This window comes from Hyperoodon ampullatus (genome assembly GCF_949752795.1).
Source record: "Hyperoodon ampullatus genome assembly, chromosome: 7".
In the NCBI taxonomy this organism is placed as follows: domain Eukaryota; kingdom Metazoa; phylum Chordata; class Mammalia; order Artiodactyla; family Ziphiidae; genus Hyperoodon; species Hyperoodon ampullatus.
Window position 1 is genome coordinate 8697564 of NC_136920.1, and position 17431 is coordinate 8714994.

General features: G+C 39.1%; 1 protein-coding gene across 1 annotated transcript in view; it reads right to left on the reverse strand.

Moving 5' to 3' along the window:
- Positions 1-17431, reverse strand: part of TOP6BL (TOP6B like initiator of meiotic double strand breaks) — a gene marked incomplete at its 5' end in the record, with an annotated part of 98226 nt that overhangs the window by 16301 nt on the left and 64494 nt on the right. Inside the window, 5 exons of the mRNA XM_079709586.1 lie at positions 849-947; positions 4453-4563; positions 6035-6156; positions 9963-10109; positions 13299-13449. Of these exons, the coding sequence (XP_079565712.1) occupies positions 849-947; positions 4453-4563; positions 6035-6156; positions 9963-10109; positions 13299-13449 (630 nt within the window). The remainder of the gene's footprint in view (positions 1-848; positions 948-4452; positions 4564-6034; positions 6157-9962; positions 10110-13298; positions 13450-17431) is intronic.

Genomic DNA, 17431 nt, shown 5'->3' on the forward strand with positions numbered 1-17431 from the left:
TCCCATCCATTGTCTGAGGCCCAATGTCTTGAGAACCATTGTTTCGTATGTTGGGTTTTTTTGTTATTGTCCAGATTTTTGGTTATTTCAGGAAGGAGGGTAATTCTGGTCCCTGTTACTCTATCTTGGCCAGAAGCCACTGTATAATCATTTCCCTCTTAATCTCTTTTATTTACTCACCTTAAACTTTAATTCCAGAAAAGTCAATCCTGCTGATGGTTGCCTAGAGAGCCAGAAAAGTGGGCTTCAGCTGAAACACTACTACTACCTACACCCAGAATCTGGCAATACACAAAATTTCCCAGCTATGATTTCTCTTCACTCATTAGAGGAGCCTATAACTATCTGATCTCCATGAGGGCAGAGACCCCAACTAATGCAACTCTGTATCTCCAGCATCCAAAAAGGTAAATAGATAAAAGTATGTTTTTCATTAGGCAAAACTAAACATAGGAATTCCATCGTATCATCATCCTCATAAAAGTAGCTATGTGCTTAGCAGGTTACTTACATTATCTTATTCAAACCTCACAACGATCATTTTAGGTGTGCATCATTCTTATTTTACTGATAAAGAAACTGAGACTTGGAATAAATAGCTTCTATAATAATACCATGCAACTAGTTTGTGGCAGAAATGGAATTCAAGTGACATCTCTAACCATGCTCTTAACCTCTATGTAATACCATGTTCTATAAAGTTTTTCTAAACCACAGTCTTCCTTGCTAAAAGGCTAACCTCAGATTGTGCAGTCTAAAGTACTACACCTACCCATTGTGTATTCAGGGTTCTCATACATCAATATGGAAGATTTCCACCAAAGTACCTATTATTACTTTACACTTACCTGCTTCACCTCACGTGAGCAATGGTGAAGAAATCGGTTCTGGGTGATCTCATGAAATGATTTATGCAGCTTGGTCCCAAATTCCTGTGTGTCAGCTGCCTAAAATGGGCCAGAGACAGAATATGTTGAGTTCCAGTACTGGCAACCAAAGGGTAAGTACCCACAGGAAGTTTATATGGGGAGAGATCGAGACTAATAGAAAGGCAAACCACTGACATCCTTCATGTTGTGTTAGAAGTTTCCTTAGTTCCTGTGGACACAGGATAAGTAGAAAGAAGGTCTGGGATATTTGACATGAGACAGATAGTTGTGGCTCCTATATATCTTCCAATTTCTGTTACCTAAGCAAGATCTTTCAAACAAGGTCTTTGTTCTCCTAACTCTATAGGAGATAAATATCCCAGAGATCCATCTGTTCGTGAAGAGGTTATATAAGCTGCTCTCCTCTAAAACAAATTCCAAGAGAGCAGAGGTTCTACCGAACAACTAAGGCTGATATAGGAACTTTTCCCCAGATAAATCTTTCAGGGAGGAAAGGAACAGTAATTTAGTTTGCATCCATTAAGGAATGGGTAACAGCCTCTACTTTTTAGTATAGAATTGTATTGATAGGATATTAGAGTTAAAAGGGGCCAGAGTAATCACCTAATACAACACACTAATTTCATTTCATTTTATTTTTATTTATGTATATGTATGTCATGAAGGAAAGTGCAGTGTTTATTGTAAGGCACCATACAAGGAGTCCAGGGTAGCTAATGCTCCAAAAAACCTGAACTCCCCGATGGGTTTCAGGGGGGTATTTTTAAAGGCCAGGTGAAGGAGGGAGTCGCAGGTTATGTGATCAGCTCATGCACAATTCTCTGATTGGTTGGTGGTGAGGTAACAGGATGGTGTCACAGGAGTTAACATTATCAGTCTTCAGGCTCCAGTAGGTCTGGGGGCTACTGCTCATGGTCATCAAGTAGTTAGAATCCTCCATTCGGTGAGGGTTTTTAAAACATATATAAAACAACTCAGGAAATGTGCATCATATACTGTTATCTAGGTACCTCAGAGAGGAGCTAAAGCAGAGGACATGGGTGGAGGGGTCTTCCCCTATAGGAAAGGCCCCATAGGGTCCTGCTCAGTTACAGTTTCATGCAGCTTTCCATAATTCTATTTAGAACAAAATACATATGCATGCTCGAGCAATGAAATATAAATTGCATAATTTCAGTAATGCCACATACCACTTAAATGCTCTTACATTTGCATTTAAAACTGGCACCACACAGAATGAAAATGAATGATAAAATTTATACAAATAATGTAAAATTTTAATTTTTCTTTACTTAGAACATTAACTAGCAAATAAAAAACACCAGACAAGTCCAATGAAACCGCAGAATAAATTTACTATCTTTACTGCTTCCCCCCTTTTTTGCATTTTGCAAGGGCCCCCAAAATTGTGGTGCTACCCCTGACTATATATAAAGAAGCAGCCCTGGGGAACTTGGGGATGAACACACTAATTTTATAGATGAGACAACTGAAATTCAAAAAGGAGAAGTGACCCACCCAAGATCTCATAGCCAGTTAGTATGAAAGTTAGGGCTGACTTTCACTGTGCTACCCACGTGACCCAGAAAGTTGAAGCTGTGAGAAGATGCACTAGATTATAAAGGTGTTATACATTTTGACCCATTACCATTTATAGAAATTTATTTTAGGAAATAATTCAAAAGAAGCAAGCGATCACATATAGGTATTAACTGAAGCACCATTGGTTGGCAGAAAAAATGTAAACAACTTAAATGTCTGTCATTAGGGGAATGGTTTATTAAATTAGATTAAACTAATACAGTGGAATATTGGTTAACCAATAAAAATTTTAAGACTATTGAAATAGGGGAAACGGTCAAATTATATACGAATATAAAATACTTTGTTATGACTATATAGTATAATGTATATGAGATAATATGCAAAAATTAAGTGATAAAGTTTATTAGTTATTATTTTAAATTTTATGTATATTACACTATCTTTTCAAGAAAAAAAGTAAAAAAAAATGAAGTGACATGGAAAGAATGTGTTATTCCTCTGATAATTTGGTCAGCACATACTGGAAGGAAGGAAGGAAAAAAACCAACATTTATTAAGAATCTACCATGTGTAAAAATGGGTAGAAGACCTAAATAGACATTTCTCCAAAGAAGACATACAGATGGCCAAGAGGCACATGAAAAGCTGCTCAACATCACTAATTATTAGAGAAATGCAAATCAAAACTACAATGGGGTATCACCTCACACCAGTTAGAATGGGCATCATCAGAAAATCTACAAACAACAAATGTTGGAGAGGGTGTGGAGAAAAGGGAACCCTCTTGCACTGTTGGTGGGAATGGAAATTGATACAGCCACTATGGAGAACAGTATGGAGGTTCCTTAAAAACTAAAAATAGAATTACCATATGACCCAGCAATCCCACTACTGGGCATATACTCAGAGAAAACCATAATCCAAAAAGACACTTGCACCCCAGTGTTCATTGCAGCATGATTTACAATAGCCAGGTCATGGAAGCAACCTAAATGCCCATTGACAGACGAATGGATAAAGAAGATGTGGTACATATATACAATGGAATATTACTCAGCAATAAAAAGGAATGAACTTGAGTCATTTGTAGAGACTGTCACACAGAGTGAGGTAAGTCAGAAAGAGAAAACAAATATTGTATATTAACACATACATGTGGAATCTAGAAAAATGGTACAGATGAACCAGTTTGCAAGGCAGAAATAGAGACACAGATACAGAGAACAAACGCATGGACACCAAGGGGGGGAAGCTGGGGTGGGGGGGGTGGGATGAACTGGGAGATTGGGATTGACATATATACACTAATACATATAAAATAGATAACTAATAAAAACGTGCTGTATTAAAAAAATAAATAAAATAAAATTCAAAAAAATAAAAATACTAGCCATTGCATACTACTTAAGACAATTTAAGATGAAATGTATTAAAACTTAAAACTTTAGCATTAAAAAAAAAAGAATCTACAATGTGTTATGCAGGTTCACACTTAGCTCTCAACTTCATAATAACCCTGTGAGGTACTATTATTTTTTTCTAATTTGTAGATGAAACTCAGAGAAGTTCAGTACAGGCCTAAGTCCACCTAGCTAGTAAACAAATGAGCCAAAATTTGAACTCAGGCCTTTGATTCCAAACCTTGCTACACTATTCCATACTGCCAAACACATGTAATGCTTATGGTTGCTCAGTTATTTTCAGTATATTCTGTTGCCATGAGGTAATAGAACATTCTTCAATAAGAAATTGGGAATCACTGATCTAATCCTAACTCTGCTTATAACTACCTATATGATCGAAAGGAAACAGAAATTTTAAATAACTTGTTTTCTCATTTATAAAATAGTATATACATCACTATCCATTCAACAAACATTTCTTAAAACACTTATGTAGAATCATAGGAGGATCAAAGTAAATAATGTTTCTAAGAGCACTGCACATACTACTAAGATAGGTAGTAGAATGTCATTAAAACCCTGGCACTTTTAAGCATCCCCAATCTCCTACTCACTTGAAGCATCTGGAGGCATGTCTTTCGGAAGCTGCTGCTGGTGCTTCCAGTCATGATACTCATGATGGAATTCACAGCCACTGAGAGTGAGGCCTGTAGTTTCTGACGAGCCTAGAGAATAAAACAAGGAAGGGGGAGACTGCAGTTTATAATAATCCCAAACTGCTGGTTCAGAGAATCCCAAAGCGACCAAAGATTTTAGAGCAGGATTTCAAAAATTCCTCCCCCTCCACCAAAAATACTTACTGAGATCATGACATACAAAGGACACTTAGACTTACTGACATAGATACATTCAGAAAAGACACGAGGTAAGACACTGAGCAACAAAACAGATATACTTACTATTAAAAAACAAAAAGCTTTAAGCTTTATTCTTTTAGTGTAGTTGTCTTTTCCCTGAAAAGGAGGCCATATGAAGTAAGAAATGTGTTACCAAAAGTACACAGGATGGAGGGATTCAAAAAGTCAGGTAAGAAGACAAAGTGAAGTTATAAAGGATTAGGAAATGGGGGAAGAATGTAAGATTTAGTGAAACAGCAGCTCTAGACACATGTGTGGGAAGGCGAAATATATAGATAAGAAAGATATGCATTGATGTAAGCTTTTATATATAGGATGGATAAACAACAAAGTCCTGTATAGCACAGAGAACTATATTCAATATCATATGATAAACCATAATGAAAGAGAATATAAAAAAAGAATGTATATATATGTATAACTGAATCACTTTGCTGTATAGCAGTAATTAACACAACATTGTAAACTGACTATACTTCAATAAAAAAAAATTTCAGGCCAAATGCATGCATGTGCTTTCAATTTATCCAGAACTTATAGTCAATAATATAGCACTTCAATGTGTGAAAGAGGGAAGAAGACATTAATGACACTACAAATTAATATACAAAAATACTTCAATGTGTAAAACTACCTAGAATGAATATAGTGTCCTGGGTTCAGTGTTTACTGTTCCTCTTTTATAAATATTTTCCTGTCCCCTGGTATAATGCAAGTGGTGAAAACAAACTAACAGGCAGGCAAAACCAAGCTCATTTTGCTTGTGGAAAAACACACTCACATCGTAAGTCACGTGTTCCAAAAAGAAAATGAAATTTGTTCACACTCAAAAAAAAGGAAAGAAAAGAGGTATGTTATCAGTCATTTTCCCTGGTCTACTGTTCTGCCTGTATTTATTCAAACTCACCTACTAGGAGATAAGACTAAACAAGCTGGTTACAGTGACCCACCTAAGTTAAAGCCCGAGTTCCTAGGCTAGATGCAGTTTATAAGACCAGCCTAGGTGGGGACTTCCCTGGTGGCGCAGTGGTGAAGACTCCACACTCTCAATGCAGGGGGCCCAGGTTTGATCCCTGGACAGGGAACTAGATGCCACATGCATGCCGCAACTAAGACCTGGTGCAACCAAATACATAAATAAATAAATATTTTAAAAAAGATCAGCCCAGATGACCAAAGAGAGGAAGAAGCATTCAGGGAGGAAGGGCTCTCAGGCCCTGTCTGCCATATACTCTTTTTCTTAGAGAGAGGAGAAAGGGAGCTGTGAATTTCCTATTACCTTGACAGCCTGGTGATGCTGCTCCAAGGCCTGGTCCACAGCAACCTGGATGGAATCTTGCACCACACTGTGGCTCTCCGTGAGAATGGCACTGAGATGAGTTGTGAGCAAAGTGTGGACTCCTAAGGGGAGGGAGAATGTTGGTAACCTTGAGTGAGAATGACCACTTCAAGACTGCTGTTCATATGCTGTGAGTCAGGGCTGAGAATGGGAAAGAGGCTGCTTGAAAAAAGAAGCCTATCCAGAGATAATTACTTTTTTAGACAAAACCCCCCAGCAATTTACAAACCTACCCAATTCCCACTTACAAATGAACGAAAGCTCACTAAAATTAAAGTGAAGAATGACATTATTTTTGAAGAATCAAATGAGGGATCCTGTTTAGTTCACATCAGAAACAGAAATATATGCTATATACTATAAACAATGATACTAGTGGCTCCCAAAGGAAAGGGAAAAACCTCCTGGAGAGTATGTCTAATTCTACTCTGTTCCTATTTGAGCGTCACTGTTGTGGTGAACCACTGCTACTTTCAGGGTATCAATCCTTTTAGATACGCTGTGGTATAAAAAAAGTTAAGGGCTTCCCTGGTGGCACAGTGGTTAAGAATCCGCCTGCCAATGCAGGGGACACATGTTCGAGCCCTGGTCCGGGAAGAATCCCACATGCTGCGGAGCAACTAAGCCCGTGCAGCACAACTGCTGAGGCTGTGCTCTAGGGCCTGTGAGCCACAACTACTGAGCCCACGTGCCACAACTATTGAGCCCACGTGCCTAGAGCCCATGCTCTGCAACAAGAGAAGCCACCGCAATGAGAAGCCCACGCACTGCAACAGAGTTGCCCCCACTCGCCACAACTAGAGAAAGCCCGCACACAGCAACAAAGACCCAATGCAGCCAAAAGTAAATAAATGAAATAAATTTATTTTTAAAAAAAGAAAAAGTTAAAACTCACAATCTGAGAATTGCTGGTATAATGTCTTTTTAAATGAGGGACTATCTCTGATAAAGTAACCATAGGCACCACTGCTCAGCATCCTTCAGAAAAGCTAACACGTGAGACCGATGGGCAAAATACGTCATTAAACAATATGCCAGCATTGATGATCCTGATACAACCAATACAGGAAGACAAATTTATTTTGGGGGGCACCTGGAGAAAATGCTTCTTAATTAATCTTTCTTCTTTCAGTGTTTTTCTACTCCCTGTATGGTCTGTTCAAAGGTAAGGCTGGCTGGCTTTTCTCAGGGCTGCAATTAAAATGCAAGTAAGGAAAAAAAAATGCAAGTCAGAAGGAACATTTTCTACCACAAGGTACCATGATGCTTTCCTGGAAGGGAAGGGAAGAATTGCTCTGCTCAAAAGGGGTCTGGAACTGGAATCAAGAGAACATAGATTCTAGCATCAATTCTACTATCAACTAATAGTGACCAAGTCACTTCACTTTTCTCATTTTAGTACAGGAAGTGTCTTTATACCACCTGCTCTCATGGGTATTTTGTGCAGATGAACTGGGATAATATATATAAAGTGTTTTGAAATGTACATTGCAATATTCAAAGAGAAAATATCACTATTGCTATGATATCATGTGGATTACTATTTTCTATAGTTTGGTCCTAAGAATAGCCTTAAGAAATCAGTTGGAGCCCCTTTGAAAGCAGACATTTAATTAAAAAGCTATAGTTTCATCCCTAAAACTGCTGATACCACCAGATGCCTTTAACACTGTGGCAAAATGAGTTAATCATAGAAAAGTTACCATGACAAGGTAGGCAGAAGGCCAATTAAGTGATTTTCTTTTTTAAGACACATGGAAACAGACTGTAGTTCTGCACAAGCTGTTTCCTAAAAGGAGCTCTGGAGAAAGCTTTCAAGGATCTGAGAAAGAAGAGGGGGAAAAGAAAATAAAATTACTACATATATCTATATCCATGTATCTATACCTACCTACCCTTACAGTGCATCTTCTTCAAAGGCTAGTCCTAAACTCTCAGATGTATAAGGAAATTTTAAAAGATAACTACTATGTTTACTAATGCAGTGATGGATTTCTGTTTAATCCAGGACTGAGCACCACTACCAGAGATGCTGCAGGCCTTCAGAGTCAAGCTAAACAGAGGTGTACAAACTATCACAGTACTATAATAATGACAGTAACCCTGGTTTCTGAGGAAGTATGTTTAATAGGATTCAGAATGTGGTACCAGATTTTATGTCATCATAGGGAAGACTGAACATGGTGCTCCCTCTAGCAGACCAACCTTAAAAAAAAAAAAAAAAAAAAAACTGCCAAAGATAGCAGATCTTACATTAAGAGGGTCTTTAGACTTGGAAGGGCCTTTGATAGCACCTAGTCTAAGGATCTCATGTTAAATATATGAAAAGGAAGGATCAGATGATTTATGCAACTTGCTTCCCAAAAAATCATTAAGGAATTTGGTAGCAGAACTAAAATTAAACCCAGGTCTCTTGATTGTACCCTGAAGTCCTTTCCACCATACTAAGCTGCTTCTCTTATGAGTCTTTGTCCATGCCAGCACAGGTGGGATAATAGCCCTAGGCATTCTCACCTTTGACCTCCTTGCTGGAAGCCTCATTAGTTTGGGTCTCTTCTACGTTCCCATTCCAGGGCCTTAATGAATGGAACAGTGGGGCACCAGAGAACACCAGCTCCTCAAATAAAAGAGTTACAAGCCAGAGCCTTGGAAAGCAGTGCTTCTCTCCTAAAGAATATATACATGATGGAAAAAGGTAGGAGAGGCATGGAAGGCTGGCAGTAGGAAGAATCCCACAGGTTCAACAAATAGTTGGCAGCAATGTGAGGTCTTCTGATCTGGTGTTGTAAGCTGTCTCATTTCTCTTATGACTCAGTGGAAGCAGGGCCACACCAAATAGCACTGGAACACCTAGAGAGTAAAGTCCCAAGAAAAAACAGTCGCCCACAAAGAAAGAATAACCCAGAAACTTATCAGGAACACCAAAAGGAAGGCTTGTGAACATTTCCCCAGACATTTATAAGCTCCACTTCTTGCTTCTTCCTTCAAAGTTTAGGAGGGCACTGAGAAACACTTAAATTTATGTCTCAGGCTTTATTAGATTAAAGTGCATAAGCCGGGCTTCCCTGGTGGCACAGTGGTTGGGAGTCTGCCTGCCGATGCAGGGGACACGGGTTCGTGCCCCGGTCTGGGAAGATCCCACATGCCGCGGAGCGGCTGGGCCCGTAAGCCATGGCCACTGAGCCTGCGTGACTGGAGCCTGTGCTCCGCAACGGGAGAGGCCACAACAGTGAGAGGCCCGTGTACCGCAAAAAAAAAAAAAAAAAAAAAAAACCATAAGCCAACTCTCATACTCATACTCAGTGGCTCTCAAACTTTACTATGTTTAGGAATCACCTGAGAATCTTGTTAAAAATGCATATTCTTCAGCCATATCAGATTTTTACATTAGCAAAACAATGAGTTAATCCTTGCCCAGGAAGCTGCACATTTTCAAATACTCCAGGTGATTCTGATGCATGTGTTTCATGGACCACAGAACAGTGAAATCACTGCTTTACCATTAACAGAGAGAACCTTCTGATAACAGGTTATCACCTATCTGCTAGATAAAGGCCAAAGGCATTTGTATGCCTGAACAAGGACAATTTCTCCCTTTCCAGAGGTTGATGTGGCAATCACACAAAGCCATTCATACCAATGTACTCCCACAGCTCCTCAGTGTTCAATCTGAGATGTTGCATTAAGGCCAAGTAAAACTGATAACTTTTCTTTTTTTTAACTTATTTAAGCAAGGTTTTTCATTGAAATGAGTTATTTTACAGAAACACATCTATTCAGATTTATGCATCATGTAGTCTCCTTTCTTTATTCTCTTAACATTTAATTAAGCACACCCAAGCTGGCAGCCCCACTCTCCTATACCTACCCCAGAGTTCCATTTTCTGGACTGGAAATCCGCTGTGGAAGTCCACAAAGAGAAAAAGCAGCAGAGTTTGTCCCTGGGGGTCCATATTCTGAGTCTGATCCCCCTCACTGGATTCCACCTGATAACTCACATCTGGAAGCACCAAATCTAGAGGACAAGATATTACAGAGTATCCTAAGATAAGTAAAGCCCTCAAAATGCTAAGTGAATAAAGAACCTATACCTCAAACAAAGAGGGATCTGAGATAAATCTAAATTTGAACACTCCCTTCTCCTGAATCTGTTTCTCTACCCACATGATAAAAGCAAATAATAGTGACTCACAGGAAGAACATCAACATAACAACTGGGTGTATAAAATGCAAACCAAACAGCATTCCTTAGAATTTACTGGGAAGTATTATACAGTAAATTCATTCATTCCTCATGTAACTTTCTAAGGTAGGTATCACTAATAAGAGGCTAGTAAAAAGTAGGTATAGCTAGTAAGAGTAATGATAATGATAACAGCTGACTTGTATTGAATGCTTACCACGTGCCACGTACCACATTAAATTCTTGGCATGTACTATCTCAACATTCAGACTTCACCACACTATGGTATGGGACATAGTCTTATGCTCTTTTACAGGCAAGAAAAGAGGCACAGGTAGGTTAAATACATTGCCAACATGAGACAGGAAGTGGTGGAACTGTTTTAGACTAACTCCAAAATCTGTGCTCTTAACCACAGTGCTGTATAATATTTGTATTCCCAAGTAATCTGATCCCTATGGTCTTTTTCTAGAATATAATCACTATAGTCCTAAATTCCACCCAGATCCATATAGAGAAGTACCTCCATGTGGATCCTGGTTCTGTAATGAGGGAAGGTGACATGTGCGGACATTTTCTACGCTATTCATTTCCAAAATTAACTGAGCAAGTTTAGGCATCACAAATTGGCAAAAAATGAAGGAAATCAACAAAGCATGAAAATAAAAATGAAAGAGAAAAGGAAATATGGAGAGCCCTCGAGATTTAAAAAATCCTGATAGCATGACATCCCATCTGTTAAGACCAAAAATTATTTTTTTTTTTTTTCAGAGACATCAATGGTTTAATGGATAGGGGGATCTTACATGTCTGAAGCAAGGTCCTGGAGTGATACCCCACTGTGTGTGGCAGACAGCAGGCAGAACATGGTTATCAAAATCTGGAGAAACTATTCTAGATAGACATTCCCAAAACATAATTATTCCTATAGAGTTTACCTAAAGGCTCTTATCTCATTTACATTTACTTAAAATTTCATCAGAGCAAGATATTTTCCTTGCTGACAAATTTGCAACAGATATAATATGGTCTTATTTGATCTCAAAATAAGCCTAGGTACAACAGAAGTATTATACTTAACACTGATGACTCTAAAGACATGTCTATATTAATCAAACCAACAAGTTTAAGCTAGCTTCAATACCAGATATCCATTCAGTACTGAATATTTCCCATATCACGTGAAACTGAAATTCATTCTGGAGTTTCTTTTATATTTCTGAGTGTTTATATGAGCGCTTAATTTCTCTTAAGCCAATTAAACAGAGCTCATCCACAAACAAATCTTGGCAGTGCCATTTGGAGGCAGAGACACCTTATATTTATAAGGTACACATAGACACACATTTATTTATGTGGACACAGAGATCTCACAGTTTTCTTGCTAGAGTTTAAAAAGGCCTTTTTTTTTTTTCTTCACTCTCAAGGATCACAGGTAATTAAAGTTCCTGAGAGCCCAGGTAGATTATTTATATCTCAAAGACACAGGAAGAGAAATACCAATTCCTTCTAGAAAGCTAACTTCCTCTAAGGCCTATGCAAAAACCAGTTTTTAGAACGTCAGAAGAGTCCCATCTTGGACGTTTTCAGGGATTTTTTTCAGTTTCTAAATAGCCAATTCAGTTTAAACAAATAACAGTAATAGACCATAATACATATCATTCACTCACATTCACTTGCCTCACTTTCAGAGGAACATGAATCACCATTCAAGTTACTAAGACCCCCCTAGCGAGGGTTAAAACCAGGAAGAGAGAACAGGATTTGGACTCAGGTACCCAGACACTCACACACACACACCCCAAGATAAAAGCCAGACCAATTCCAAAAGGCTCTCTTTGGTACAACAGCAGAGCCATTAGGGGACACTGTTCTCTTAATACACCTTCCACAGTTTGCCAGGGGAGAGGAGTAGTAGGTATTCCCCCTCATTGGGCCAGGTGGTGCGGTAGGCAGCCATTACCCAAGGGAGCAAGGAAAGCACTTCACCCTCACTGATGGCCCCATATAAGTGCTAAGGGGCAGCCCACAGCTGTGGCCACAGCCTTATTAAGACCAAACATTCTTTCTTCACAAAACCACTTACCTCCAGAAGCCCAAGGACACCCTCCTTTCATTCCGCCCTCTGGAATAACTACCTACTCAAGAAAAAGTGTCTTACCACGAGGCCTACTTCCAAGATGACGATTCTATCTTTCCCCCGGAGATACTTCCCTATACCGGCAGGCTTCAATCTTCTCATACCAGTCACAACTCTAGAATACCTCCTCACTACTGGTGAACTTCCTCAGGATCCAGTTCAACAGACTGCCTTCTAAATTTTAAAGGATTCTAGCTAACAACAGTCAAACTCAAGACTATAAAGCTCCTAGACATCAGCTCATGGTTGCATATTCCTATTTCTCAGTTTTATTTGTTGGTCTAATTAAGCATCCAACTTTCAGTATGATTCACCCAAAGCCAATGTGGTTAGGCTCTATATGAATAGTACCGTCAGCTTCCTAGGTTTATCACTATATGGTTTATACTCCTGCCTTGCTTTTACGTAGTATTACAATTTTTCTAAGTAATTTTATATGGATTTTTTCCTTTCATTGGGAAATATTTCTCTTCCACGATAGTTCAAAGATGTCCTTGCAACTTTACTAACCTTTCTAAAACCCCAGAGTTGATGGATTAAGGTACAATAGAAACCCTCTGAACAAGTCCCTGGAAGGTGAAGGCCCACTGACTACATCAAGAGGGCCAGGAATAGAGAAGGCAGGAGAAATGAGGAGAACCAGCATCAACACGTAATGCCAGAATGGTTAGGCTCTGATGGGGCTTTGCCTGTTGACACCTGTTTGACTCACTTCATGTGGAATCTCAAACTTAGCCAGACTCCCACCTGTACCCCCCAACCTAAGCCATCAGATCACTAGGTCCTATTCTTATATACACTTGCTATTTATATTTCCTTGCATTTCTCTAATATTCTCCAGAGTTCTTTATTCCTATGCAAACAAAGAGAGAGAGATTTACCTCCATCTAAATTGAAATCCAAATTGGGCACCATACACAAGTGGTATTTCTTCCAGTTAATGAAATAAGAGGTATCTTTGAAGATAGTAGAAGTTGGCTGCTCCGGATTTGGCAATATCAGAGGCAGACCTGAAGGTCCATATAGAAATATGTATAGTTGTTAAAGAAAACTGCAAGTTTTTAGTTTTTTATAACTGTATTTTTATGCATGAAACAAACACAACACTGACCTGGTTCACACTCTCAGAAATAAACTAGTGTGCTAGGCGATTACATATTAAGCCTTTTCCACATTAAGGATAGGTGTGAGGCGCCAGAAATAGATCCACTAGAATCCCCAGGAATTTATTTTGGGTTTAATGAGTGTGAGCTACAAATATAGTATTGGGACAATTCGTTTATTTACTCTCCTACTCATTAAATCATAGGTTTGAATGGTACCACAGGCTAAACACTACACTGTACTAAGTTCTGGGGATACAAAGATGAATATACAGATTTAATACTTACCTTCAAGTTATATTTATAGTATGGGAGATACATGTAAAAACATGTAATATGATATGATACATGCTAGAATAAAAGTATATACAAAGGAATATTTCCCAGTAAGTATTTGGGTATATTCAGATTGAGAGGGAAACACTTCATCTTCTCCAACCTACTCTCTAACCAAGACTAAGGAAGGTAGGCCCTTAAATGGTTTCCTTCTCTTGACTTCTCATTCCTACCCTCACCCTCCCTGTAACCCAGTGTTTCTCAACCTTGGCACGTTGACGCCTTGGGCCAGATGATTCTTTATTGTGGGGCTGTCCTGTGCATTGTAGGATGTTTAGCAGCATCCCTGGCCTCTACCCACTAGATGCCAATGTCACCTCTCCCTCCAGTCGTAAGGATCAAAATGTCTCCAGACATTGCCTAATGTCCTCTGAGGGCAAAATCACCCAGTTAAGAACCACTGCCTAAACTTTGTTGTCCCCTGAACCAAAGCTAATAAGACCAGAATATATATTGTCCTGTATCTTTCTGTTTTCATCCTCTTTTTCATAGGGTAAACATGAGGCATTAAGTGTGAAGATTAAAATCCTTACCCAGTAGGCACTGGGGCATTACTGAAAGTCACGACAGAGCAAAGGGAGGCAGTGTCTATAAATGAAGTCTCCATCACAAATCCAAGAAGGCATTAACACTTGAGCTAAGGCCAACACATTCACTGTTTAGAGCCAGGGGAGATTTTAGGTGCTGCAAACTCAGAATAAGAGTGGAATACCTGAAGAGTCAAAATATGTGAATGTCTTTTAATTGGGTTGTTTAAACTATTTACATTTAATATGAATAGTTATGGCTGAGTTTAAATCTAGCATCCTGTTATCTGTTTTCTATTTGTTCCTTGTATTTTATTTCCTTTTTCTTCTTTTCTATTTTTGGATTGGGTATTTTTTATAACTCCATTTTATCCCTTTTTTTGACTTATTAGTTATAACTCTTTGTGGTATTAACTTAGGGATTGCTTTAGGCTTTACAGTATACAACTCTAACTTATCACAGTCTGCCTTCAAGTGATATTGTAACAGTTCACACATGTATAGTATGAGAATCCTTCAACAATGTACTTCCATTTCTCCCCTCTTGGCCTTAGTGCTATGGTCACACATTTTACTTCTACACATGTTGTAAGTCTTATACACTGCTGATATTTTTGAAGTCAATTATCTTTTGAAGAGGTTTTTTAAATAGGGCAAAAATCTTTTATATCTACCCAAATAGTTATGATTTCCAGTGCTTGTCTTTATTTGAGTAGATCCAGAATTCCATCTGGTACCATTTTCCTTCTGCCTAAAGCATTTCCTTTAACGTTTCTTATAATACAGGTCTCCTGGTGATGAAGATTTTGGTACATCTGAAATGTTTTTTATTTTGCCTTCATTTTTTTTTTGAATTTTATTTATTTTTTATACAGCAGGTTCTTATTAGTTATCTATTTTATGCCTTCATTTTTGAAAAGTATTTCCTCTTTTTTTTTTTTTTTTTTTTTTGCGGTACACGGGCCTCTCACCGCTGTGGCCACTCCCGTTGCGGAGCACAGGCTCCGGACGCACAGGCTCAGCGGCCATGGCTCACGGGCCTGAATGCTCCGCGGCATGTGGGACCTTCCCAGACCGGGGCACGAACCCGCGTCCCCTGCATCGGCAGGCGGACCCCCAACCACTGCGCCACCAGGGAAGCCCGAAAAGTATTTCCTCTTGGTATAGAATCCCACATTAACAGTTTTCTTTTCTTTTATTAAAGACGTTGCTCCATTTTCTTCTAGCTTACACTGTTTCCAGTGAGAAATCTGTGGTGATTCTTATCTTTGTTCCTCAATATGTAATGTGTCTTTTTTATTTTTTTTTGCAGTACGCAGGCCTCTCACTGTTGTGGCCTCTCCCGCTGCGGAGCACAGGCTCCGGACGCGCAGGCTCAGCGGCCATGGCTCATGGGCCTAGCCGCTCCGCGGCATGTGGGATCTTCCCAGACCAGGGCATGAACCCGTGTCCCTGCATCGACAGGCGGACTCAACCACTGCGCCACCAGGGAAGCCCCTGTAATGTCTTTTTATCTCTAGCTGTTTTTAAGATTTTTTCTTTACTACTGGCTTTAAGCAATTTGATTATGGTGTGGCTTGGAATAATTTTCTTTATGTTTCTTATGTTTAGGGTTCATTGATCTTCTTGGATCTGCAGGTTTATAGCTTTCATCAAATTTGGAAATTTGGGGAACATTATTTCCTCAAATGTTTTATCTGCCTTGCCTCCCTGCAGGATTCCAGTTACACATTACTGAATTAGGCCACTTGAAGTTATCCCACAGTTCACTGATGCTTTGTTTATTTTTTTAGAGTCTTTTTTCATTTCACTTTAGTTTCTAGTGTTGTGTCTTCAAGTTCACCAATCTTTCCTTCTGCAGTGTGTAAATCTGCCATCAATTTCATTCAGTATTATTTTCATCCTGAAAATTATATTTTTTTCCTCTAGAAGTTCAATTTGGGTCTTTAAAAAATCTCTTTCATCTCTTTATTTATTTATTTATTTATTTATTTATTTATTTATTTATTTATTTGCAGTATGCGGGCCTCTCACTGTTGTGGCCTCTCCCGTTGCAGAGCACAGGCTCCGGACGCACAGGCTCAGTGGCCATGGCTCACGGGCCTAGACACTCCACGGCATGTGGGATCTTCCCGGACTGGGGCACAAACCCGTGTCCCCTGCATCGGCAGGCGGACTCTCAACCACTGCACCACCAGGGAAGCCCCCATCTCTTTATTTAATATGTTCAATCTTTACTCTCACTTTTTGAACATGGAATACAGTTATAACTATTTTAATGTCCTTATTTACTAATTCTATCACCTGTGTCATTTCTGGGTAGGCTTCCACTGATTGAAATTTTTCTTTCATTATGGGCCCTATTTTCCTGCTTGTTTGCATGCCAAGTAATTTCTTATTGGATGCCCAGCATTGTGAAGTTTACCTTTTTGGGTGCAGAATATTTTTGTATTCCTATAAATATTCTTGAACTTTTTTTCTGGGACACTGTAAAGTTATTTGGTAACAGTTTCAGTCTTACTGATCTTACATTTAAGCTTTGATATGTGGGACTAGAGAATCCTGTAGGCTATGGCTAACTTTTCCCCACTACTCAGGCAAAGCCTTCTTAAGACTCCACCTCATGCCTTAAGAAGTATGAGGCTTTCCACCCTGCCTGATAGGAACAGGAACTATTCCCAGCTCTGTGTGCATTCCAGGGATTCTCCTCTGTCTGGAGTTCTATTTCTATGTATTTATTTCCTCTTCAGTACTCTTTTCTATAAATCCTAGCTGTCTAGACCTCCCTGAACTCTGAACTTTGTCTCCTCAACTCAGAGAGATCCACCAGACTCCAGTTGGGTATCCCCTCCTGGTATTGTAGCCTGGAAATTCTCTCTAGACAGTACAGTGGGGCAAACACAGGGTTCACTTGTTTGTTTCTCCTCCTTCTAGAACCACTGTCTTGCATTATCTGTTGTGTAATACCTGAAAACTGTTGTTTAATATAATTTGTCCATTTTTTCTAGCTGTTCAAGGTAGGAAAATAAATCCAGTCCCTGTTATTTG